Raw genomic sequence first — 25,300 nt, forward strand, 5'->3', positions numbered from 1 at the left:
CAGGCTGAGGGCCTCTCTGTCAATCTGGGCATAGTTACGCTCGGCTGCAGTTAACGAGCGTGACGCAAAAGCTATCGGCCTCTCTGAACCATCAAGGGATTTATGTGACAGTACCGCTCCAACGCCGTATGGAGACGCATCACACGCCAGTCTTATCGGTAGTGATGGGTTGTCGTGAGCCAATACTTCTCTTGAAGTGATCAGGCCTTTACACTTCTGAAAGGCCCGCTTACATTCATCGCTCCATTTCCATGCTACTCCAGTTTGTAGCAGGGCGTTCAGTGGGTGCAGAATTGTGGACAAATTCGGCAAAAACTTATGGTAGTAATTCACCAATCCGAGGAATGACCTCAGTTGCGACACATTTTCAGGCGCTGGAGCCTTAACTACCGCTTCAATTTTGTCAGGGGACTTATGTAACCCCTCTTCATCAATCATGTGGCCACAATACGATATTTGTTTCTTAAAAAACTCGCACTTGGGGCGATTGGCTCGTAGCCCATGTTCTCTTAGTCTAGTGAACACCTGCTCTAGGTTGGCAAGGTGTTCACTGTCATTTTCACCCATCACTAGGATGTCGTCCAAGTAACACTGAGTCCCCGGAATCCCTTGCAGGACTTGTTCCATCGCTCTTTGCCATATAGCCGGAGCTGATGCAACTCCGAATACCAGTTGATTATACTGGTAAAGACCTTTGTGAGTGTTTATCATGAGATATTTCATAGAGGATTCTTCAACCTCCATCAGCAAATATGCTTGTGCTAGGTCAATTTTTGTAAAACGTTTCCCTCCAGATAGTGAGGCGAAAATATCTTCTATCCTCGGAAGCGGATACTGTACTGTGTGAAGGACTGGGTTCACAGTCACCTTGAAGTCCCCACAGATGTGAACCTTCCTTGGCTCCTCAGACTTATTGTTTAACGTTTTCTTCATGACAGGAACGATGGGTGTCGCCCACTCGCTCCAGTCTACCTAAGTTAACATGCCTGCATTCTCCAGATTCTCCAGCTCTGCCTCGACGGCTGGGCGAATTGCATACGGTACCGGTCTTGCTTTGAAAAACTTGGGAATTGCATTCTCTTCTATTTTTATCAAGGCGGTTACGCCTTTAAGAGTTCCCAGTTCTTGTTGAAATACCTCTTTAGCGTTAGCCAAGATTTTTGACAATCATCCAGGTGTGATGTCGTCATCCTTTTTACCAGCCACCGTCAGTGCCTGAATGGAGTGCCAGTCTAAACTTATCTTTCTGATCCATTTACGTCCCAATAACGGTGGTCCACCATCTTGCAGTATGTACAGATACAATTTCTGTATTTCCTTGCCGTTGTATTCGACAGGCACCCTTATTTTCCTTCTGGGGTATACTTTCTGCCCCGTATATGTCTTCAAGACAATGGATGTGTCTTTCAAGGGTATGTGTGAGAATAGCCGCTCGTAGTCTCGTCGATTCATGATGGTCAGGGCTGATCCTGTATCCAATTCCATTTTGACTTGGGACCCTGCTATCGTGAGGGTGACCCAAATGGTTTGGTGATCCTCTTTTGTGATTACGTTGTGTAGTTTGAGACAGCTTAGTCTCTTGTTCCCGGATTCACTATCGCTCTTCTGGTCTTCGGAACCACTGTCCGTCATCTTTTGTACTTTACTGTACGGTTCTTTAGTAGTCTTTTTGTTGTCGTTAGTCTTCTTCCCGGACCTGCAAACTCGTGCAATGTGTCCCATCTTTCCGCATTGCCTGCATGTTTTGTCCTTGGACCAGCAGTCCTTCTGGTCATGGGTTGTTCTGCCGCAGCGATAACATTTTTCAAATCCCCATGTCATTTCATGGGTGCCGTATTCCTGTGGCTTTTGCTGTATTTCCGCAGCTCCCCTTGCTGCTGCTTCGTACGATACTGCCACGCTGAAAGCCTTATCTAGCGTCAGCTCTTTCTCTGAGAGTAACCTCTTCTGTGTTCCTTCACTCAGGAGTCCACAGACAAATTTGTCCCGTAGGGTATCTGCCAGTCCTGCTCCGAACTGGCAGTGCTTTGATAGCTTGCGTAGTTCCGTAAGGTAATCAGCATTGCTCTCATCTTTATGCTGATTTCTCTTGTGGAATTTAAATCTTTCTGCTATCAGCAGCGATGTAGGATTTAGGTGTTCCTGTAGGATATCAACAATTTCATTAAAACTCTTCACCATCGGTTTGACTGGAGTGATCAGGTTCCGCAATTGGCCGTACGTTCTTGCGCCCATTAAGTTTAGTAGTACCGATGCCTTTTTCTCATCGGCTACTTCATTTGCCTTGCAATATACTTCGACTCTTTCCACATACGTGGTCCAGTCTTCTATTGCATTATTGAAGGCAGTGATATTGCCAGTCTTCGGCATCTTGGAGATCTAAGATGGCGCCTCCCGTGCTTTGCCTTCTTCCCCGATTGAACAAAATGGTGCCTCCCGCGCTTTGCCTTCTTCCCTGCTGGATTAAGATGGCGCCTCCCGCGCTTTCTGTCTTTTCCGCTGCTGCTAGCGCTGTTGCTGGCGTTTTTATGCCTTTATGGCGATGCCCTATGGTCTTCGCGCACTTCCCCCCCGCGCTGCTGCCAACGCCGCTCTCCGCAGTCCCTGTGGCAAACTGCAGCTCCTCGCGGCTTTCTGCGCTTCTAATTTCTTTAATTTTAATTACTGTTCCCGTCGTCAGAGCAGACCCTATGGGACACTTTCCTCCCTCTTCTCGGGTCTGTACGCTGCCCGACTTCATAGCACCAGCCGCGCCCTGTGTGCTCCACCCTCTCTCTCTCTCTTCTTCCCGACAACGCTGCTCGGCCCCGTTGAAAAGCCACCCGATCGAGCTCTAGCCCGCCGCAGCCCAGGAAGGATTAGTGTACTACCTGCCACCAGCCCGATTAGCTGGAACACCATAGACTGGATAACCAAGCCCAGCTCTCGACAGCCTCTCCTGCAAATCGTCGAATTCGATGAATCAGAGGGCGGTTGCCCACGGTTGACGCCCGTTTCTTCTGTTTGTTTTTTTTTCTTTTGGATTTCTTCCTTCTGGCCTCGACCTCTAACAACTTCGCTTCAGGGATGGATCCCCATGAGGTGGTGCAGAACTGTAGGTAAGTTCGAATCTGTTCGTCGCCAGTGTAACGTCCGTGTGTAATTGAGACATGGACTGCAGAAGTTGGTTATAACAGGTGTTTACTGAATGGAGACAAAACTGGAACTACTATACAAAGTTACTTCACAGGCTTATATACAGGGGTGGTCACTACTGGTACTGCAGTATACAGGGGCTGCAGAATATAGTTCCTTCTTCAAGGTACATACACTACAGTAGTGGAGAGAGTTGATGAGGGTAGTGCAGTTGATGTTGTGTATATGAACTTTCAAAAGGTGTTTGACAAAGTACCACATAATAGACTTGTTAGTAAAATTAAAGCCCATGGGATTAAAGGGGCAGTGGCAGCATGGATACAAAATTGGCTAAGGGACAGAAAGCAGAGAGTAATGGTGACTGGTTGTTTTTCAGCCTGGAGGGAGGTATAAGGTGGTGTTTCCCAGAGTTTGGTATTAGGACCACTGCTCTTTTTGATATACATTAATGACTTGGACATACAGGGCATAACTTCAAAGTTTGCAGATGATACGAAACTTGGAAATGTAGTAAGCAATGAGGAGGATAGTAACAGACTTCAGGAGGACATAGACAGACTGGTGAGATGGGAAGACACATGGCAGATGAAATTTATCATAGAGAAGTGTGAAGTGATACATTCTGGTAGAAAGAATGAGGAGAGGCAATATTAACTAATTGGTACACTGTTAAAGGGGGTGCAGGAATAGAGAGACCTGGGGGTGTATGTACACAAATCTTTGAAGGTGGCAGGACAAGTTGATAAGGCTGTTAAAAAAGCATATGGCTTTATTAATAGAGGAATAGAATACAAAAGCAAGGAAGTTATGCTAAATCTTTATAAAACACTAGTTAGGCTTCAGCTGGAGTATTGTGTCTAATTCTGGGCATTACACTTTAGGAAGGATGTCAACAACTTGGAGAGGGTGCCAGAGATTTACTAGAATGTTGTGTCCGTGTATAATAAGACACAGACTGCAGGAGAACGGTACAACAGGTGTTTACTCAACGTGGCTCACAGTGTCGGGTCATTTCGGGTTTCCTTTTCGATACAAGCGTTAGTTACCGGTAGGTATTCAACTATAGTCGAATGGAATATTTCGACAGGATCCACTGCTGGTGCTTCCTCCGCAGTAGGCAGTGGCAGGCGTGATAGCCCATCAGCATTTCCATGCTGTTTCATGCCCTTATATTCAATCTCATAGTGGTGCGCCCCTAGAAAAAGTGACCATCTTTGTAGTCGTTGCGCAGTCATCACCGGAACGCCCTTCTTCGGATTAAAAATGGAGACAAGAGGCTGGTGATCAGTCAGCAAGGTGAATTTCTGCCCATGCAGATAGTGATTGAACTTTTTCACTCCCCACACTAGGCTGAGGGCCTCCCTGTCAATCTAGGCATAGTTATGCTCGGCTGAGGTTAGTGATCATGACGCAAAGGCTATTGGCCTCTCTGAGCCGTCTGAGAATTTGTGCAACAGCACCGCTCCAATGCCGTAGGGTGACGCATCACATGCCAACCGAATTGGTAATGCTGGGTTGTAATGGGCCAATACCTCTGTCAATGTGATTAGTGTTTTGCTCTTCTGGAAAGCTCGTCTACATTCGTCACTCCACTTCCATGGCACCCCAGTTTGCAGTAGGGTGTTCAATGGGTGTAGTATTGTAGACAAATTTGGCAAGAACTTATGGTAGTAGTTTACCAGCCCGAGGAACGACCTCAGTTGTGACACATTTTCCGGTGCTGGGGCCTTGACTACTGCCTCAATCTTCTCTGGGGACTTATGTAACCCCTCTTTATCGATAACGTGGCCACAATACGAGATCTGTTTTCTAAAAAACTCGCAGTTGGGGCAGTTAGCTCGGAGCCCATATTCCTGCAATCTAGTGAGCACTTGCTCCAGGTTGGCAAGGTGATCACTGTCATTTTCGCCCGTGACCAGGATGTCGTCCAAATAACACTGGGTCCCTGGGATCCCTTGCAGGACTTGTTCCATTGCCCTCTGCCAAATAGCTGGAGCTGATGCTACCCCGAATACCAGCCGGTTGTATTGGTAGAGACCTTTATGGGTGTTGATTGTGAGGTATTTTTTTGATGCTTCTTCTACCTCCATTTGCAGATATGCCTGGGCCAGATCAATCTTAGTGAAGCGTTTCCCTCCAGATAGCAAGTCGAAAATATCTTCAATCCGTGGAAGTGGATATTGTACGGTGTGAAGGACCGGGTTCACTGTTACCTTAAAGTCCCCACAGATGCGAACCTTCCTTGGTTCCCCAGGCGTGCTGCTCAATGACTTTTTCATCACAGGGACGATGGGTGTAGCCCACTCGCTCCAGTCTACCTTGGACAGTGCACCTGAACATTCCAGACTCTCCAGCTCTGCTTCGACGGCTGGGTGGATCGCATAAGGTACCGGTCTGGCCTTAAAAAATTTTGGCTTGCGTTTTCTTCAATTTTAATCGTCGCTGTCATGCCTTTTAGTGTTTCGAGTCCTTGCTGGAACACTTCTTTCGCATCAGTTAGGATCTTTGACAGTCGCCCAGGTGTGACGTCGTCATCCTTTTTGTCAGCCACAGTCAGTGCCTGTATGGAATGCCAATCCAGTTGTATTTTCCAGATCCATTCACGTCCCAGTAATGGTGGTCCTCCATCTTGCAATACATTTGGTGTTTCCTTACCGTTATATATAACGGTCACCCTTATTTTTCCTTTGGTGTAGACTTTTTGCCCCGTGTACGTCTTCAAAATAATTTTTGTGTCTCTCAAGGGTATGTGTGAGAATAGCCGCTCGTAGTCCCATCGGTTTATGACTGTTAGGGCTGATCCTGTGTCCAATTCCATCTTTACCTGGACTCCTGCTATCTTGAGAGTGACCCAAATGGTTCGGTGATCCTCCGTTGTGATCACATTATGTAGTTTCAGACAACTCAGATCCCTGCTTTCGGAGTCGTTAGCACTCTTTTGTTCGTCTGAACTATTCTCCATCATCTTATGTACCTTCTTGTACTTTTCTTTGGTAGGTTTCTTATTGCTGGTTTTCTTTCCCGACCTGCAGACTCGTGCTATGTGTCCTACTTTTCCACACTGTCTGCACACTTTGTCTTTGAACCAGCAATCATTCTGGTCGTGTGTTGTTCTGCCGCAGCGATAGCACTTCTCTGTTCCATATGACGTTTCGTTTGTGCCATATTCTTGCGGTCTCTGTTGTATCTCTGCAGCGCCCCGTGCTGCTGCTTCATATGATACCGCAATGCTGAAAGCCTTTTCCAGCTTAAGGTCCTTTTGAGATAAAAGCCGTTTCTGGGTTCCTTCACTTGGAAGCCCACACACAAACTTCTCCCTTAAGGTATCTGCCAGTCCCGCTCCAAACTGGCAGTGTTTCGATAGTTTGCGCAGTTCTGTTAAATAATCAGCATTGCTTTCATCCTTATGCTGGTTCCGTTTGTGAAACTTGAATCTTTCTGCTATCAGCAGCGGTGTGGGGTTTAAATGTTCCTGTAGTATCGTTACTATGTCTTCAAAACTCTTTTCCATTGGCTTCGTTGGGGTTACTAGATTTCGTAATAAACCATACGTCTTTGCACCCATTAAATTTAACAATACCGACGCTTTCTTGTCATTTGACACCTCATTTGCCTTGCAGTATACCTCTATTCGTTCGACATATGTAGTCCAATCTTCGACTTCATTGTCAAATGCGGTGATACTGCCACTCTTCGGCATTTTGGGTGTGCTTTAAAATGGCGTCTCCCAATGGCTTAAAATGGCGTATCCCGCGCTTTCCTTCCTCCCCCGCTGCTGCCAACGCCGCTCCCGGCGGTTCTTGTGGCAATGGAGGCGCCCTGTAGGTTTCGCGCGCTTCTCTTGCACTGCTGCCAACGCCGCTCTCGGCGGTCCTCGTGGCAATGGCAGCGCCTCGCGGGTTTCTGTGCGTCTCTCTTTCCCTCTCTTCGACGCTGCTCAGCCCCTGAACACCGGCTGTGCCCTGTGCGCTCTGCCCTCTCTCTCTCTCCCCCGTCGACGCTGCTCGGCCCTTTGCTGTGCCGCTCGGTCGGGCTCTAGCGCGCCGCTGTCCGGGAAGGGTCTGCGCATTACCTGTTGCCAGCCCGTTTCGCTGGACCACCTCGACTGGAAAGCCAAGCCTGGCTCTCGACAGCCTCCCCCGCAATTCTCGAGTCTCTGCTGGATGACTGGGCGTTTGCCCATGGTCGACGCCCGAGTCTCTGGCCTTGACCTCCAATCCACTGATCTCCAGGAACGAATCCCCGGGAGGTGATGCAGAGTTGCAGGTAGGTTCGAACTTGCCTCGTCGTCAATGTTGTGTCCGTGTATAATAAGACACAGACTGCAGGAGAAACGGTACAACAGGTGTTTACTCAACGTGGCTTGCACTAGAACTGCCTGTACAGATTACTACTCAGTGCTATATACAGGTGTGGTCACTGCCGGTACTGCAGTATACATGAGCTGTAAAAGATAGTTCCCCCCTTACAGTACATTACAGTACCAGGGATGAGGAACTTTAGTTATGTGGAGAGACTGAAGAAGCTGGGGCTCTTCTTGGAGCAGAGAAGGTTAAGAGGAGGTTGATAGAGGTGTTCAAAATCATGAATGGTTTTGATAGAGTAAATAGGGAGAAACTGTTTCCAATGGCAGAAGGGGCGGTAACCAGAGGACACAGATTTAAGGCGATTGGCAAAAGAACCAGAGGTGACATGAGGAGACATTTTTTTACACAGCGAGTTGTTGTGATCTGGAATGCACTGCCTGAAAGGGTGGTGGAAGCAGATTCAGTAATAACTTTCAAAAGAGAATTGGATAACTACTTGAAGGGAAAATAATTACAGGGCTATAGAGAAAGAGCAGGGGTGTGAGATTAACTGGATAGCTCTACCAAAGTTCTGGCCCATGCATGATGGGCCGAATGGCCTCCTCTGTGCTGTATCATTCTATGATTCTACAATGTGTTGGTGCCCCATATTATCTGGCATGGAGGTTTGAGGCCTGGAACTTGGCCAGTTGCAAAGCCCCCCCAAAATGCAGCCAACCAAGGCAAAACATGATGGGAGCTTGCACAAAAAACTTTGAGGGATAGAAAATCATAGGCTACATGCACTCGATTTCTTGAAATGTGCCTCTGGGAGGGAGGATGGGTGGGGTGGCAAGGTTCCACACTGAGAGCACACAAGTGGAAGATTTACCTTTATGTTCACTGTGCAGCACCCAATCTATATGGTTAAATACAAGTATAATATTTTAAAGAGCAGAGCTTGCAAGATACTGAGAGGTCCATGATTTGTAACCTGCACATGAGCTGCTCCAGCTTGCCATTGGTCCCATCCCCACTGCAACAGATGTACAAAATTTAGCTTCTGCTTCCAACAGATATCTTATGGATGCCATGTGTGTAGTCATGGTGCTGAGCAACATTTCAGCGATGACCTGTGCATAGCCTACATAAGGTTGTCACGATACCTAACCTCACATTCATGTCCATGCATACAATCAGCGATCTGGTTTATTCATACTCAGGGTAATTTAACCTCCCAGGATCGGTGGGAGATGGGTGGGAGCAGGTTAAATTCTTAAAAATGGGAAACCCGGCCCAACCCACCACAAACGCGCCGACTACCAGTTTAACCAAGGTGGGTTGGGGGGCAGGCGAATAACCTGCTCTCGAGAGGCGGGTCAGGAATTATAATATTAAATAGGGATGCATACCTCAGATTTTAGCAGCCATGTGGATTTAACCTCTCAATCTGTCCAGCTGCTGTGCAGGAAATGGAGAATAAAAATTCAAATGAGGCCCTGCCGTTACACAAGAGGCTTTTAAACAAAATTAGGGCTCATGGGATTGGGGGTAATATACTAGCATGGATTGAGAATTGGTTAACGAACAGAAAACAGAGAGTAGGAATAAATGGGTCATTTTTGGGTTGGCAGGCTGTAACTAGTTGGGTACCGCAAGGATCAGTGCTTGGGCCTCAGCTATTCACAATCTACATCAATGATTTGGATGAGGGAACCAAATGTTATGGCCCAGAAATTCAGGTCGGGGGCTTCCCGCGGGTGTAAGCCCCCGACCTGCACTTACTTTGCGCGCCGGCAGTTGAGCTGTAGGGCCCCATGGAATTCCGATCCGGGGCCTGGCCCAGCTGCCGGCGCGCAGTGCTTGCGTGTCCCAGGGGCGCAGTTAGTTCGATGCGTCCCCTGGGATCACGTGGGCCATGGGCAGCCAATCGGAGCAGGGAAATGCCCATTCATAAGTCTTGACAGGAAGAGCTGTCAAGACTTATAAATACTACGGCCCCAAAATAGCAGTAAACCTTCAAATACATTTTAAAAAAACATCACATTTTTAAAATAAACTATAAATAACATTAAATAACAATTTTAAACAATAATTTAAATTTTTGAAAAAAATAATTTTATATTCTAACAGGGCTAAAAATAAATTTACCTTGCTTTAAAGTATTTAAAAATAATAAACCCGTGGAAAAAATGTTTTAATTTTAATTAATTGACCACTTACCTTGTAAAAAGCAGGCCTTACGCCTGCTTTTTAAATTTCTAAATTCTAAAGGCTTACCCTCACGGAAAAACCTGTAAAAAAAACGTAAGTTCAAAGCGCACGCGCAGACTCCCCTGCGCACGCGTTCGACCTCTGAACCCCTGCTTTCAGAGGAACGGAAGTGCCGGTTTCCCGCGCATGCGCAGTGCATGCAGGAAACCGGCACTTCCATCGGGCCCATGGGTGAGTACCCCGTGCGTACTTACCCGTGGAGAACCGAATTTCTGGGTCAATATATCCAAGTTTGTTGATGATACAAAGCTAGGTGGGAATGTAAGTTGTGAGGAGGATGCAAAGAGGCTTCAAGGGGATATAGACAGGCTAAGTGAGTGGGCAAGAACATGGCAAATGGAATATAATGTGGAGAAATGTGAAGTTATCCACTTTGGTAGGAAAAATAGAAAATCAGAGTATTTTTTAAATGGTGAGAGATTGGGATATGTTGGTGTCCAGAGGGGCCTGGCTGTCCTTCTACAAATCACTGAAAGTATGGTATGTTGGCCTTTATTACAAGAGGATTTGAGTATAAGAGTAAAGACGTCTTACTGCAATTATATAGGGCCCTGGTGAGACCACACCTGGAGTATTGTGTAAAGTTTTGGTCTCCTTATCTAAGGAAGGATATACTTGCCATAGAGGGAGTGCAACAAAGGTTCACCAGACTGGTTCCTGGGATTGGGGGATTGTCCTTTGAGGACAGATTGAGTAGACTTGGCCTATATTCTCTAGAGTTTAGAAGAGAGTTTAGAAGAATGAGAAGTGATCTCATTGAAACATACAAAATTCTTACAGGGCTTGACAGGGTAGCTACAGGGAGGATGTTTCCCCTGGCTGGGGAGTCTAGAACTGGGGTCATAGTCTCAGAATAAGGGGTTGGCCATTTAGGACTGAGATGAGGAGAAATTTCTTCACCAGAGGGTGGCGAATCTTTGGAATTCTCTAGCCCAGAGGCCATGGAGGATCAGTCATTGAGTATATTCAAGACAGATCGATAGATTTTTGAATATTAAGGGAATCAAGGGATATGGGGATAGTTCAGGAAAGTGGAGATGAGGTAGCAGATCAGCCATGATCTTATTGAATGGTGGAGCAGGCTCGAAGGGCTGAATGGCCTACTCCTACTTCTATTTCTTATGTTCTTATGACCTCTATGTTCCCCTTATTTCCAGGTTTCCTGGCCGCTAAAAGTCATCCCTGCTCTCCATAAATATCGAGATCACTGTTACAGACTGAGAGATTGTTGTATTTCTGGAGTTCTAATCTCATCTCAGGATCTAACGGTGAAGAGCTTAATGCAGATTGTTATATACTGAGATTGTTGTGTTTGTTTAGTTTTTAACTTCACATCAATATTGAGGAAATTGAAAACAGAGAGAGGACAGAAGGGCTTGGAGCCTTAGGGCAGGGATTGGAGACACGGCGTGAGTGGTGAGAGAATTGGGTTAAGCCACTGATGGTTGGAGATGACAGGAGTCATTTGTGCTTTTCTTGTTGACCATGATGTTTATACAATTGAAAAGAAAACATAATATATTTAATACAGCTATAAGGTAAGGTTTGCTTCATAATTTGTTGACAAACACCGGGAATTTCCTTGGGCCATCTTCTTCTCCACTATTGTAGTGGCTCACTCACTTTAGTTAAGTAATACTGTAAAACCATTCTATTCATGGCTTTCCCCTCCCTATCTCTAAGCTTCTCCAGCCCTACAATCGCTCCCCCGACCCAGAACTCTTTGATCCTCCAATTCTGGCCTCTTATGCGTCGCCCTCCATCGGCCTCAGCATTGGCAGCCGTGCCTACAGCTGTCAAAGCCCTACGTAATTGAATTCCCTCCCTAAACCTCTCCACCTTCCTCCATCTTCTTTAACACTCTCCTTAAAACCCACTTCTTTGATCATGTTTTTGGTTACCTCTCCTAATATCTCCCGTTTTGGCTCGATGTCCATTTTTGTCTGATTATGCGTCTGAGAAGAGCCTTGGCATATTTTTCTACATTAAAGGCATAATATAAATGCAAATTGTTGTTTTTGTTGTATTTTTATCTACATGAGCAGTTAAACTAATTTATATGAAATAACATTCAAACAAGCATAACAGGCTTTCAAAAGGCTAATAATAAAATAATATTCCTGATTATGCTTAAAGAATATAATCAATAACAATGTTCCAAAGCACATGGAGCATTATATACCTACATAAAAGGACATAAACGTAAAAAAAATAGAAACCCCCCGTACTTTCAGACTAGATAAAATTAAATGCAGCAGTCTCTCAGTTCAATGTATAATAGTTAAGCACTGTGAATGTACAAAAACAGGCAGTTTCCATGACAACATTGTCTCACTTCACTCAGAAAACCTATGTACTTCATACAATACATGTTATCAATGCTATTTAAACAAACAAAAGCAAGCATAAAATAAAGCCTCTTAAAGGTATATTTTCTGCCTAAATTTTGATTAAATGCAGGTGTCAGAACTAAGGGTTTTTCAAAGCTACATGGAATAGTTTGATTCAATCAGCTATTGGGAATAAGAATGCCTTTGGGAAGTGGCTTGTTATATATAAAACTGGTGCAAGAAGAACACAATACAAAAGATATTTATAACATAAAGCCTGACGAAGATGATAAAATAAAGCAGAATAGGCCCCATTCTTTTTCTTATTGCCAACTCTGCAGGCCAGTGCAGCCCTCATTGTTTGCTGATCATTTTAGAAAGAAGCCAACATTTCCTTATCTGCTTTCCACACAGCTGCTTAGTGTAGAATTGTAGTTCTACCATTAAATCTGGATATTGTCAGACAAACCAGAATTCATGAGTAAACTAACCTGACAATCTGTAAAATGGGGAGAGGAACCTTACTCTGACAACTATGCCACACTGCCACAACAATGAAAAGTATAAGAGATTTCCAGTATGGCAGAAACATCATTGTGTCACTAACTGTATGTAGGCTGAGTGAAGTAAGTGAAAATTAAAAGGTCTAAAACCTTAAAAAAAAGGTTCAATTGTGTGAGAATAAAATTGCTCATTTAACATAGAAGATAGGAGCAGGAGTAGGCCATTCGGCCCCTCGAGCCTGTTCTGCCATTTAATGAGATCATGGCTGATCATCCAAATTCAGTACCCTGTCCCTGCTTTCTCCCCATATCCCTTGATCCCTTTAGCCTTAAGAAATATATCTAACTCCTTCTGAATATATTTAATAAGTTAGCCTCAACTGCCTTCTGTGGTAGAGAATTCCACAGGTTCACCACTCTTTGGGTGAAGAAATTCCTCCTCATCTCTGTCCTAAATGGCTTACCCCTTATCCTTAGACTGTGACCCCTGGTTCTGGACTCCCCCGCCATCGGGAACATCCTTCCTGCATCTAGTCTGTCTAGTCCTGTTAGAATTTTATAAGTTTCAATGAGATCCCCTCTCATTCTTCTAAACTCCAGCGAGTATAAGCCTAATCGACCCAATCTCTCTTCATACGTCATTCCTGCCATCCCAGGTATCAGTCTGGTGAATCTTCGCTGCACTCCCTCCATGGCAAGAACATCCTTCCGCAGATAAGGCGACCAAAACTGCACACAATACTCAAGGTGTAGTCTCACCAAGGCCCTGTACAACTGCAGCAAGACATCCTTGCTCCTGTACTCGAATCCTCTCGCTATGAAGGCCAACATACCATTTGCCTTCTTAACCGCCTGCTGCACCTGCATGCTTACCTTCAGCGACTAGTGCACAAGGACACCCAGGTCTCGTTGCACGTCCCCTTTTCCCAATCAATTGCCGTTCAGATAATAATCTGTCTTCCTGTTTTTGCCACCAAAGTGGATAACCTCGCATTTATCCAGATTATACTGCATCTGCCATGCATCTGCCCAATCACCCAACCTGTCCAAATCATACTGGAGTTTCTCTGCATCCTCCTCACAGCACACATGCCCACCCAGCTTTGTGTCATCTGCAAACTTGAAGGTATTACATCTAGTTCCCTCGTCTATATCATTAATATATATCGTGAATAGCTGGGGTCATAGCACCGATCCCTGCGGTACCCCACTAGTCACTGCCTGCCACTTGGAAAAAGACCCGTTTATTCCAACTCTTTGCTTCCTCTATGCCAACCAGTTCTCTATCCAAGTCAGTACCTTACCCCCAATCCCATGTGCTTTAACTTTGCACGCCAATCTCTTATGCGGAACCTTATTGAAAGCCTTCTGAAAGTCCAAATACACCACATCCACTGGTTCTCCCTTATCTATTCTACCAGTTACATCCTCAAAAAATTCCAGTAGATTAGCCAAGCATGATTTACCTTTTGTAAATCCATGTTGACTTTGTCCGATCCTGTCACTGTTGTCCAGGTGCTCTGCTATTACATCTTTTATAATGGACTGGAGGTCAGTGTTTTTAGCAGATGAACATTAATTCCCTGTTTATTTCATGTGAGGTGTGACTGTGCTGTGTGTAAGGGCAGTGATATTTGCAAAGTCTTTACAACGGATGCATTTGCTGATATAGTTCAGCTAACATGCCTAATGCAGTTGATGATGTAATTCTGCAGTGTTGTGGTAAATTTTGTGCCAGACTAAGTCGGGAGTTCTAGATTTTTCTGTGATGGCTTTATGCTTTCCCAAGCAGGAATTGTATCTACTAAGGAGTCGCTTCCTGTACAGGAGTATTTATTCATCAAACTGGAATGATTCTTCAGAGCACGGTGCAGTTTGAGCACCCTTGCATTTTTGGAGGCTAACCTGGGAAAGAGTTCAGATCATCAGTTGTCAAGTCCTTAATCAACAACACTTATATTCTGAATATATCTCAGAAATGCTGGCAAGAGGATTCTCATTCCTGAGGAGCAATGTAATCAAGACAGTTTCAATGCTGGACATCTCCTGAGGTAACATTGGCTTTATAGCGTTTTTTGTTTTTTACTTGAAAAACTTTGGTTTATAGTAAGAGTTTGAATACTTTCATCAGTTAGGTCACAAGGGAGCAGATTTTCCACTTCAGTGCTGGTGTAGGAGCTTGGATGGAAAATTGTGAGCAGCTTCTGCTAAGTGCTTCTGCCCTGTCAAGCTCTTATACTTGGGCACTGAAGAGGAAAATGTTGTGAGGATTCAAATTGTGCATTTACTTTGAATCCTTGACATTGTTTCCCAATATTACAACAGTGACTCATCTTCAAAAAGTACCTTATTAGCTGTGAAACGTTTTAGGATGTTTTTAGGATGTGATAGGCACAAACTTACTTTCTTTCCCCTTTTGAGCTTTGCTCACAAAGGGGCATTTTTCAGACTTAGAACACGGTTAATATTAATGTGCATGCAACAGAGGACACTTTACTATGATCCAGGTGAGCCAAACTGTTATGAATTCCAGTCTGCTGTAGACACCTTCTCGGTTCAGTGATGTCAGTCTCTCCTGTAAGTGGTCTGAACATCTTACTTTTATGTGAATTGACACATACTGCTCTATATCTACTTGCACGATAGTGGGACCCAGGGCTGTAATAATAAAGCTCACTTGTGACCTGAACTGGATATTCCTGTCTTCTGTATGTGTATTCCTTCAATCTCTCTGCAGATGGACCTAATTAATGCTAGATGAGGTGAGGCGTGTTTGAATTGCTAAGCTGAATGCAAGGTGAATGCACAGAGTAGTAATGATTGGATTCACTTGGTTCAACCAATACAACATATGCTATGCTATCCCACTTCAGTGAGTCACCTTGCTTGACTTAAACAGACTAATTCCAATTCCTCTACATTTTGTCTTATAACCCAGAGCAGGACCTAATCTCCTGGCTTTGCAGCTTTTAGCTGTCTGACCGCCTGTGCCGCATCCTGTTTCCAAAAGCCAGACTGCCTTGTTTGGGACTGTGTCTAGACTGTGTCTAGTTTTGCATTGAACACTGACATCATTTGCTGGAGAGAGTAACAAATGCTTCATGTACTTTAACTACCTTCTTTACCTGAGATTTTCTGTAATTCTCAAAGGTGATTTGAAATGAAGAAAAAGGCTATGCTCTGGTTTTCACGATTAGGTCTGAATCTATTAATGACTTCACCTTAGCTATGTTTATGTTTATGTAATCTCATAGTGATTGAAGTGCTTTTTTTTAGTCTTTGAAACCTGGAATTATCTTATACTCAGCAAAGTTGTGATTAGGAATGAGGCATTGGTGGCAATAGGTGTAGCCACTGAAAATGGAAAGGTGTTCTGCAATCAATCCACAACATAAGATTCACTGTAATAACTGAAAAATTCTCAAACACAATGTTTGCAATCATTTTGCAAAAATCTTTGGCTGACAAGTATGAAACAGGTTAAATTAGACGAACAAAACAATCTCTAGTGGCAGTCACAATGGAATCGGTAATGATGGTGGGAGATGTCCATTAAGGTGGAAGTGGTTATAAGCTCACCTCAAGGCTGTTGCCCATCCACAGTCAAACAGGGTGTGGAATCTACTCTGAAACAAATGGAATGCTAGTCATATAAACGTAAATTCAACAATCTGTGCTCCCAGCAGACAGCCACGTTTCCAAGGAAGTAAGAGCTGGAGATAGGGCTACAGCACTGATTCACTGAACTGCGCTTCTTTCGAATGGTGAATTTACTTTTTAATTTACAGTTCCAATGTGTTTATGGGACATTTTGAATCAAAGTCCATGGGCCTTGTTCTAGTTTGGTTCTGAGATGCACACCAGGGAGGCAGCTGCCATTAGTCATTGGTGGAGCCATAAATAGCAACTTCTTTCCACAACTACACATATCCTCTTAGAACTACAATCTAATCACTGGGCAACATTTGTGATGGGAGGCTTCCCACGGGCCTGATGCCTCCGACCTGAAAAATGTCTACGCAAGTACCTGGTGGCCCGGGAGGAATGGCGGCTTGCACTCCTGGGCCTCTCCGGGTCTGTGCGGGCAGAGCCCCACGTATCCCAGGGGTGCAAGCGGTTCGTTGGCACTCCTGGGATCACGTGGGCTAACCCAACCGATGGAAGAAGGGAATCCTCATTCATACTTTTGACAGTTCTGTATGTACTGAACTATCAAAATTATGAATGGGGATCACCTAAATAATACACCAACACATTAAATACATTTTTTTTGAAACAGCATATACACTTAAAATTAATTAAAATGCCATTTAATTAAATATTTTAAACAAAAATGTAACTTTTTGAAAAAAAAATTAAATGTTTTTACGGGGCTAAAAATAAACTTACCTTTTTGAAGAGTATTTTTAATTTATAAGTGGTTTATCAAATTTCATTTTTCTATTTTTTTAAACTCTTAAGCTGGTAAAAGTAGGCCTTACACCTTTTACCAGGCATAAGAATTTTGACAGGCATTCAGCGGGCGGAAGTTGTGCAAAAAGCTCTCCACCCGCAGAGGCACTTTTCTTGGGCATGCGGATGAATTCTTGACAGATCGCAAGTGCCAGGTTTCAGTGAATGCGCTTCGTATGCCTGAAACCGGCACTTGCGCGGTCCCTACGGACCTTTTTGTCAGAACTCTAATGAAAAGTTGTCGACCTGAAACGTTAACTCTGTTTCTCACTCCACAGATGCTGCCTGACCAGCTGAGTATTTCCAACATTTTCTGTTTTTACTTCAAAAGTACTTCATTGGCTGTGAAGCGCATTGGGATGTCCTGAGGTCATGAAAGGCACTATATAAATGCAAGTTCTTTTTTTCTTTCTTTCCTTATGTTCAAGGATGCTCAACGGATAAAGGGCCTGGTACCTGAATCACAAAGATGGCAGGCACAATCATTTCTAGGAGCCACAGAAAGCATTCACTGAAATGTTTCATTCCTCTTGTATGGTCATAAGTGAGTGTGGAGGTAAGTTTGTGAATTGTTATAGCTGTTTGCAAACAGGCACCCATGAGGGTGACTTAATATAAAATAAAAATAGAAGTATCAAGAAATGCTATTATTTAGTGATCAATCTGCATTTTTAAAACACATTTAATTATGTAAAACAATAAAATGCAGATTTCACAAAACATGTAACAATTTAGAAAAAATATTTCTCACCTTCTCAAGTTTAGACAAAGCCAGCGAATAGCAGTCTTTAGCCCTGAACTGCATGAATCTCATATTGGCTGGATGAGTCAGTTCCGTGATAATACTGAGACTGGAGAATAACCTACATGTAAAAGAAAAAAGATAGCATAATTAGCAATTGTTGGGTTTCACTCACATCAGGTCACCTAGCATTACCAAAATTCAAATGCAGGTATCTCTTCTCTTAGAGTGATCCAAACCTTGATTCTGGTGATACCTGAACAAAATACTACAGTACCTCAACTATTTATCTAGATTTGATTTAATAATTGAAATTGAAAATAGCCATAATATGTCCTTTATATAAATAACATTTACTTAAGTTGATTGGCAAAAAGTCAACTTCAACAACAACTTGACTATCCTTGGCACTTTTATGTACTGAACGATGTCTCAGAGCACTTTACAAGAATAAATAGAAAAAAAAGGAAGGAGGAAGTAACAGAAACATTGAGGCAAAACCACAATTGGAGAGAATGGCTGTTTGCAAGTTTTTGAAAGCAGGAAGATAGGTTTTTTAGGGATGGTGTTCCAGAGAGCAGGAGCACAGTGACTGAAGGAGCAGCTACTGATAGTGGAACAGAAGAGATAGAAAGAAAAGAGTAAACTGGTGTCTTAAGTCTGAAGCATGTGTTGGGGGTGTATGGCTGGAGGTCATCAATGAAGTAGAATAGGGTGAAGCTATAAATGGAATTGGAGCTGTATATGAGAAACTTGAAATCAATTAGTTGGGGCGTGGGGAGCCAGTGGAATACGGGATGGGAGGGTGGACATAGGGGTGGAGTGGGTTGGGGATGATAATAGTGCCGGTGCAAGTGAGGACATAGCTTTGTGAATGAGTAGTCATTTATGGAGGGTGGAGGCTGTCATTGAGATTTTGGAGAAGGACAATATTGAGGTTTAAAGTTATGGATTAGGGTTTTGCGAGCAATGAGGGAGAGATCATGGGTGTGATCTTGCCAGCCCTGGGGAGGCGAGTTTGGAGGCAGGACTGCAGGAAAATGGTAGAATCTGGGGACGGGTACCCATCCCGCCTCCGTGCCATCTTCCCAGGAGGTGGGTAGCCATCCTGAGGCAGGAAGTGGTAACAGCCACTTAACTGCCTATTAACAGGTAGTTAACAGACAGATAAGAGAATTATCCCCATTTTGAGCCCTGAAGTGTGGGCTTCCTGATGGTTCCGAACCCTACCAGGGTCACTGAGGGGAGCAGTGGGTCTGCGGGGGTCAGAAGGGTGCAAAAGTGCGCTGTGAAGGTAAATGATGGGTGCAAGTGTGGAGTGGTAAGTATGTGAGGTGAGTGGAAAGTGATAGAAAATGTTTACTTACCTTTGTTTCTTCCTGCAGGCTTCAACAGTTGGGGATGCGGAGAGTCTCGCATCTGACCGGCAGAGATGACAGATGGTTGCTGCATTCTCCAATGCAACAACCATCTAATTTCTGCTAAAGAAAGAGGTTTGATGAGTCTTGAATACAAGGACTCATCAAACTACAGAGAATGTCAGTGTTTGACAGCTTCACACAGCTGTCAAACGATGACAATTCATCTGTCAAAAATGTTTGACAGATGAAACGTCATACGCTGATGTTCTCTGTAACTGGCTTTCCCTTAATTGGCCTGCTAAATCCACTGGGCGGGCTTAACAAGGTCAATCAAGGGAAAATAGCGTGGGTTGGCCAGAAGTTGATGGAGGCGGGACTGAAACCCGACAAGTGGGAGTCCCGCTTCCAAAAGCTCCCCATTGGCAAAATCGCCCCCATAGAAACAGATGTGGGCAATGTTTCAGACAGGAAAGAAAACAATCTTGGTAATGAATTCAATGTGAGAAAGAAAGCCGAGCTTGAGGTTCAGCAGTATGCTAGTTAACTTGAGGTGACAGTCAAAAGCTTAATATAGTCAAGATGGGAGGGGGAAGCCATGCTGGCAGGGAGCTTGGGTCATGATAGGCTACAACATTGTAACCCTGATTCTCCAACCCACAATTTCTGTAAATGTGGCTCCTTGTTGAAAGCAAGGGGTTGTGGAGTGATCGCTGTAATGTCTACATTGTGACAAGTTTGAGGGGAATTAGGTCAGGGCAGTATCACAAAGGTGGGCTACAGAGGAGAGATATCAGAGGAGGAGGATGAAATTGAAGGCAGCATAAAGGTCAAGGAGAATGAGAAGAAATTTTACAGAATCCTGGCTGCAACAAAATCTATCTTTAAAAGATTTATACTTACATAGTGGTTTTCTTCTTCACGAGTATAATGATTAAGAAAATTTAGAAATTTGCGTTTTTGATGTTTATGGCTTGATAACAGCCTTCAGTCTATGAAATGGCAGATCAACCTATAAATAAGTCTCTTGTATTTTTTACTTGAGGCTTGTAATGTCTTTTTTAAATCCAATACTCAATAACATTATGTTTGATAGAATAGATGCAGTTGCCCAGGGAAAGTTCCCACCGTTTAATAATACCTGGATCAGGAATTATGGTGCTCTGCTGACTCTCTGAGGAGCTAACTCACCAAACGTTAAAACCCTTTATCTCAAAATATGAATTTTTGTTAAACTGGAGTCATAACTCCTTCCCCCCAACAGAGTCTGATGGTTCTATAGTGCATACTATGAAAAATGTTATGCATAGTTAAAGCTGTTGCTGTGTTTAGATAGTTATTATAAGTGGTTAAAACCATCTATTACCATCAAAACCACAGTAGTTTTGTACCTTACGTAATCAATTTGGTTTATTTTTCACAGATTTTACATGAAATGAATTTTAAGGGCAGGTGGGTTGAAATCTTTGCAGTAATGTCTTTTTTTTGATACACTGTTAAAATGCAATAACAATTTGTACAAGACAGACAGAATTGTAAAACAACTTAATTAAGTATTGTGCTACAGTGATTAACTTGTTATAAAGACAAAAGAAAATTCAGCCTGCTATTCAATGTTAAAATAAAATATCTTAAGATTCATCAACCTGCTGTGAAATAAAATAAAATGCCATTCAAAATACATTCCTTCTTTTTTTCTTAATGCTTCCCTTTCAGAAACAGAAAGATTAAGAATGACACCTCTTTCAAATCATGTAAAGCACTATGAAGGAGCACTATGGCTTCCAAATACTTAGAGGACAGTGGGCAGCTGCTGAGGCAATAATCCACTTAGGGATTCAGATAATACCATAAAACACATGGCCAAAGATCTTCATTCTCAAGGTTTTTCTGATTTCTAGTAGAGTGTTACTGAAGTTAGGTGAATTTTTTGTTAATTTTCAGATATTAAAAATCATGTTGAGCCATAATTTGTTGTAGCAGGACAACAAACGGCATCCAACGTTAGTTAGACTTGCTCTTGCCCATTTAATGGTGACGATATTTTGCACCGTAAGTTGCTGAAAGTGCGAGCTGATAGCATCGCAGCGAGGGAAACCGGGCATCTGGGACCTGAGTGAACAGGGTAAGCAACTGCGTATCTCCTTAACCAATCAAACTGAAGGATTGTTAAGTTAACAGTGCAAGGACTGAGAAGGAAGTGAAAATTAGAGTGGGCGAATTCAATGTCAAATCAGTTACTGAAAGAGAAATAAAGGAGGGAAAGAAAGATTGGATTAAGAGAGAGAAAAAAGAGACAGCAAGGAAAAGTAATTTTTTTTTTTTAATTTTACATTTTTTAAAACTCCAACAGCAATTAAAACCTGAAGGAATGAGAATCCACACTTGTAATAGTTAATTTTCAGTGGGATTGAGGTTGACTCACAGTAATTAACACTTATCACGTTGTTAATTGGGTACCTAGACTGAAATGGACGAGACTTAACTTTCTGTGGTGAGTTTAGTTCGTATCTACCACGCAAATACAGAAACTTCACGGCGTTCAATGCATTTCAATAGTGAGGCAGACAGCGAGATACTGTTTTCGCGAAGCTAACGGTGGAGTGGCGCATCTTGGACAGCTACTTTTGGATTTCTGCATCTGCTCTTGCCTGAAGTTGCTGCAGCATTTGCAGCAACAACAACAACAACTTGTATTTATATAGCGCCTTTAACGTAGTAAAACGTCCCAAGGCGCTGCACATGAGTATTATGAGACAAAAATTTTGACACCGATCCACATAAGGAGAAATTAGGGCAGGTGACCAAAAGCTTGGTCAAAGAGGTAGGTTTTAAGGAGTGTCTTAAAGGAGGAAAGAGAGGTGGCAAGGCGGAGAGGTTTAGGCAGGGAATTCCAGAGCTTAGGGCCTAGGCAACAGAAGGCACGGCCACCAATGGTTGAGCGATTATAATCAGGGATGCTCAAGAGGGCAGAATTAGAGGAGAGCAGATATCTCGGGGGGTGGGGTGGGGGAGGTTGTGGGGCTGAAGGAGATTACAGAGATAGGGAGGGGTGAGGCCATGGAAGGATTTGAAAACAAGGATGAGAATTTTGAAATCGAGGCTCTGCTTAACTGGGAGCCAATGTAGGTCAACAGGGGTGATGGGCGAACGGGATTGGTGAGCATTAATAACAGCGAGCACCATTAGCCTCACCGTTACTTTGACAGCAAATTATGGCCCATTATATTTTCAGTGGGAGTAGTTTTAGACGACTGTGCAATAAAACACATCATAGGACATTAAGCTTGTGATGTAGGCCCTCACTTGATATTGTGCTTTCTGAATGATAAATTCTGCAAAATTCATCTATATAAGTACATTACATAAATATGCTACTTGCATGAGGCCCTGTCAATTAGAACAGTTACAGCAAATGCAATTTCTATAGTAACAATGCAATCCCAGAGCAGTACTATATTACAGACTGTAGATTGAGTTGCCATAGCTACTTTATTTAATTAAGAACTGTATCATTGAAATATGTAAACTTCACAGTGCATGTGTACATTAGGCATGCAAACTCTGTGTGCAATGCAGGCAAAGTACATATGGTTTGAGTGGTTACGATGTAATCACAGCATGTAAGAACATTGCAGACTTATGCTGGGCAGTCTTGGTTAATACAGCTCATTTAATTTGCCTCATATTGGTCTAACAGAGACTGTATCAACAGTACTTCCTTGGTCTGTTGTTAATTTCTGCAATTTTAAGACAAAAGGTTTTGCATGTAAAAGTGTATTTGCCTTGATAACTTTAGCATAAATATGACAGGTTATTCTAACCTAAATCTTCAAAAAGATTCATTTACAAATACACCAATAATAGTTACTGGATTAAGAGAAGTGAAACTAAGAATATAAATTGCATTGTGTTCTAAATTAAGCACTTTAAGGATTTCATTTCCTCTTTACTCTGTCCTAACTTAGCTAAGTAACTTTGCAGCAGTTGGAACAAGGATGTTGTAAATTCACCTTCCCATTTTTGATAAGCAGTGAACCTTAGGCCAATTATTTCACACATTATTAAGTCTCATTTTATGAGTGACCCTCTTTATGCTTATTGTACAATTTGATTATATTATCCCTTATTGCATATTGAATAGGGTTGCTACCAATCTTCTCTAATTAATTCAGCAAATACATTTATCATGGTAGCTTGAACTGAACAGTTTTTAAAGGATATAACAGTTTCAGGTTCAATAAAATTCCTCATGCATTTGGCCAATTTCTAACTCATTTCCCATAAAAGTCTGAAATCTCTTTGTATTTGTAGTTGTATGTGATGCACTTAATGTGATGCATTCAAAGAGACTGCAGTCTGTCCACTAGCCCAAAATAGTGTAGTGCCTATCATTTTTCTATTGTAATGGTTTGTGATAACATTTTTTTTTTAAAGGGGAATGAAAGGCTCGGGGAATGCTTCAGTGTGAAGTACTCTCCACTTGTTTTGCTTTTTACAAAAAAAACTAACAAAATTGAAGTAGATGTAGAAAGGATTTTCTATTTAGTGAATCATTCTTCTCCCATGGAGACCTGCCATTTTAGATCTCCACTTACACTTGGAATTGCTCTCTATTATACTACGGGGGTAGAATTGATTTTTCCTGGTCTGGACAGAAAGCCAAAATTGGCAGGTCTCCATGGGAGGGGAAATGATTCAAAATAAATCAACAATAGCTCTTGAGAAAAGCTCTTCATTTTTTCCCCCAAGGTAGTACATGTGGAGAGCATATAACAACTTTCAGTATTATGGGGATTTACATAACTTTCCTTTTGATCAGTTTCTGTGTGCATAACAATGCCAGTGCTTTGGAATATTTTGACAATTACATGTCTATATCAATCACTCCAACCTCGGATTTAGCATGAGCTATATGCATAATAAAGTTCCCTCTATTACCCCAACCCAATAATGTGCCTTAAACCTAAACTCAGAACACCTAGCGCACCAGTGCGCATTTTTCCATTTACCACACCCGGCATTTTAATGGTCTCTTTGAGTGAGATTTTCAACTTCATACTTATTTGTATCAAATTAAGGATAGCATTGTCCTGTGAACACATACCTCCTAGACGCCAGGTTGAGATGACCCAAACTCAATTCACATAGGACCTTTATACCCAACAAGGAACAGTGGCTTTCAGTCCATCAAAATTCAAACCCAGGTGCCAGAGATGATTATATTATTTCATGTTACTGTGTAATATATAACCCCATAAGAACATTTTCATAATTTCCTGCACTGTAATTTACATTTCAGTAAAATCGCTCTTCTTATCATTAAGTATTTTTGTTGTATCACCCGTTCCCCTCATCACTCAATCTATTCCGTGACTTTTAGGTGTCAGCCGTGGCTCAGTGGTAGCGCGCGTGCCTGAGTCAGAAGGTTGTGGGTTCAAGTTCCACTCCAGAGACTCAAACACATAATCCAGGCTGATACATCAATCCAGTACCGAGGGAGTGCTGCACTGTCAGAGGTGCCATCTTTGGGATGAAACATTAAACCGAGGCCCCATCTACCCTCTCAGGTGGACGTAAAAGATCCCATGTCACTATTGGAAGAAAAGGGGAGTTCTCTCCAGTGGCCAATATCCTCAATCAACACCACTAATACAGATTATTTGTTCATGATCATATTGCTGCTTGTGGGACCTTGCTGTGCGCAAATTGGCTGCCACATTTCCTACATTACAACAGTGACTACACTTCCAAAGTACATCATTGGCACTCAAGAAACTCAACACCATCCAGGACAAAGCAGCCCATTTGATTGGCACCCCATGCACCACCTTAAAAATTCACTCCCTCCACCACCAGTGTACCATGGCTGCAGTGTGTACCACCTACAAGATGTACTGCAACAAGTTGCCAAGGCTTCTTCGGCAGCACCTCCCAAACCCAACTAGAAGGACAAGGGCAGGTTTTAAGGAGCGTCTTAAAGGAGGAGTGAGAAGTGAAGATGCAGAGAAGTTTAGGGAGGTAATTCTGGAGCATAGGGCTGTCAATGGTGGGGCAAAGAAAGTGGGGGATGCACAAGAGGCCAGAGTTGGAGGAACACAGCATTTGCGGAGGGTTATAGAGCTGGTGGAGGTTACAGAGATAGAGAGGAGCGAGGCCATGGAGGGAATTAAACATGAGGATATGTGTTCTGCCTTATAATTGCAGGTGTTACGTTTTG

The 25,300-nt window shown here is 43.0% G+C and overlaps 1 protein-coding gene across 1 annotated transcript in view; it reads right to left on the reverse strand.

Moving 5' to 3' along the window:
• The window catches only part of kcnt2a (potassium channel, subfamily T, member 2a), a 163,510-nt gene that overhangs the window by 83,371 nt on the left and 54,839 nt on the right, over positions 1-25,300 (reverse strand). Inside the window, exon 2 of the mRNA XM_085982388.1 lies at positions 17,732-17,843. Coding sequence (XP_085838514.1) covers positions 17,732-17,843 — 112 coding nt within the window. The remainder of the gene's footprint in view (positions 1-17,731; positions 17,844-25,300) is intronic.

This window comes from Somniosus microcephalus, chromosome 3 (assembly GCF_052327205.1).
Source record: "Somniosus microcephalus isolate GS21.2 chromosome 3, FLI_Smic_1.0, whole genome shotgun sequence".
Taxonomy (NCBI): domain Eukaryota; kingdom Metazoa; phylum Chordata; class Chondrichthyes; order Squaliformes; family Somniosidae; genus Somniosus; species Somniosus microcephalus.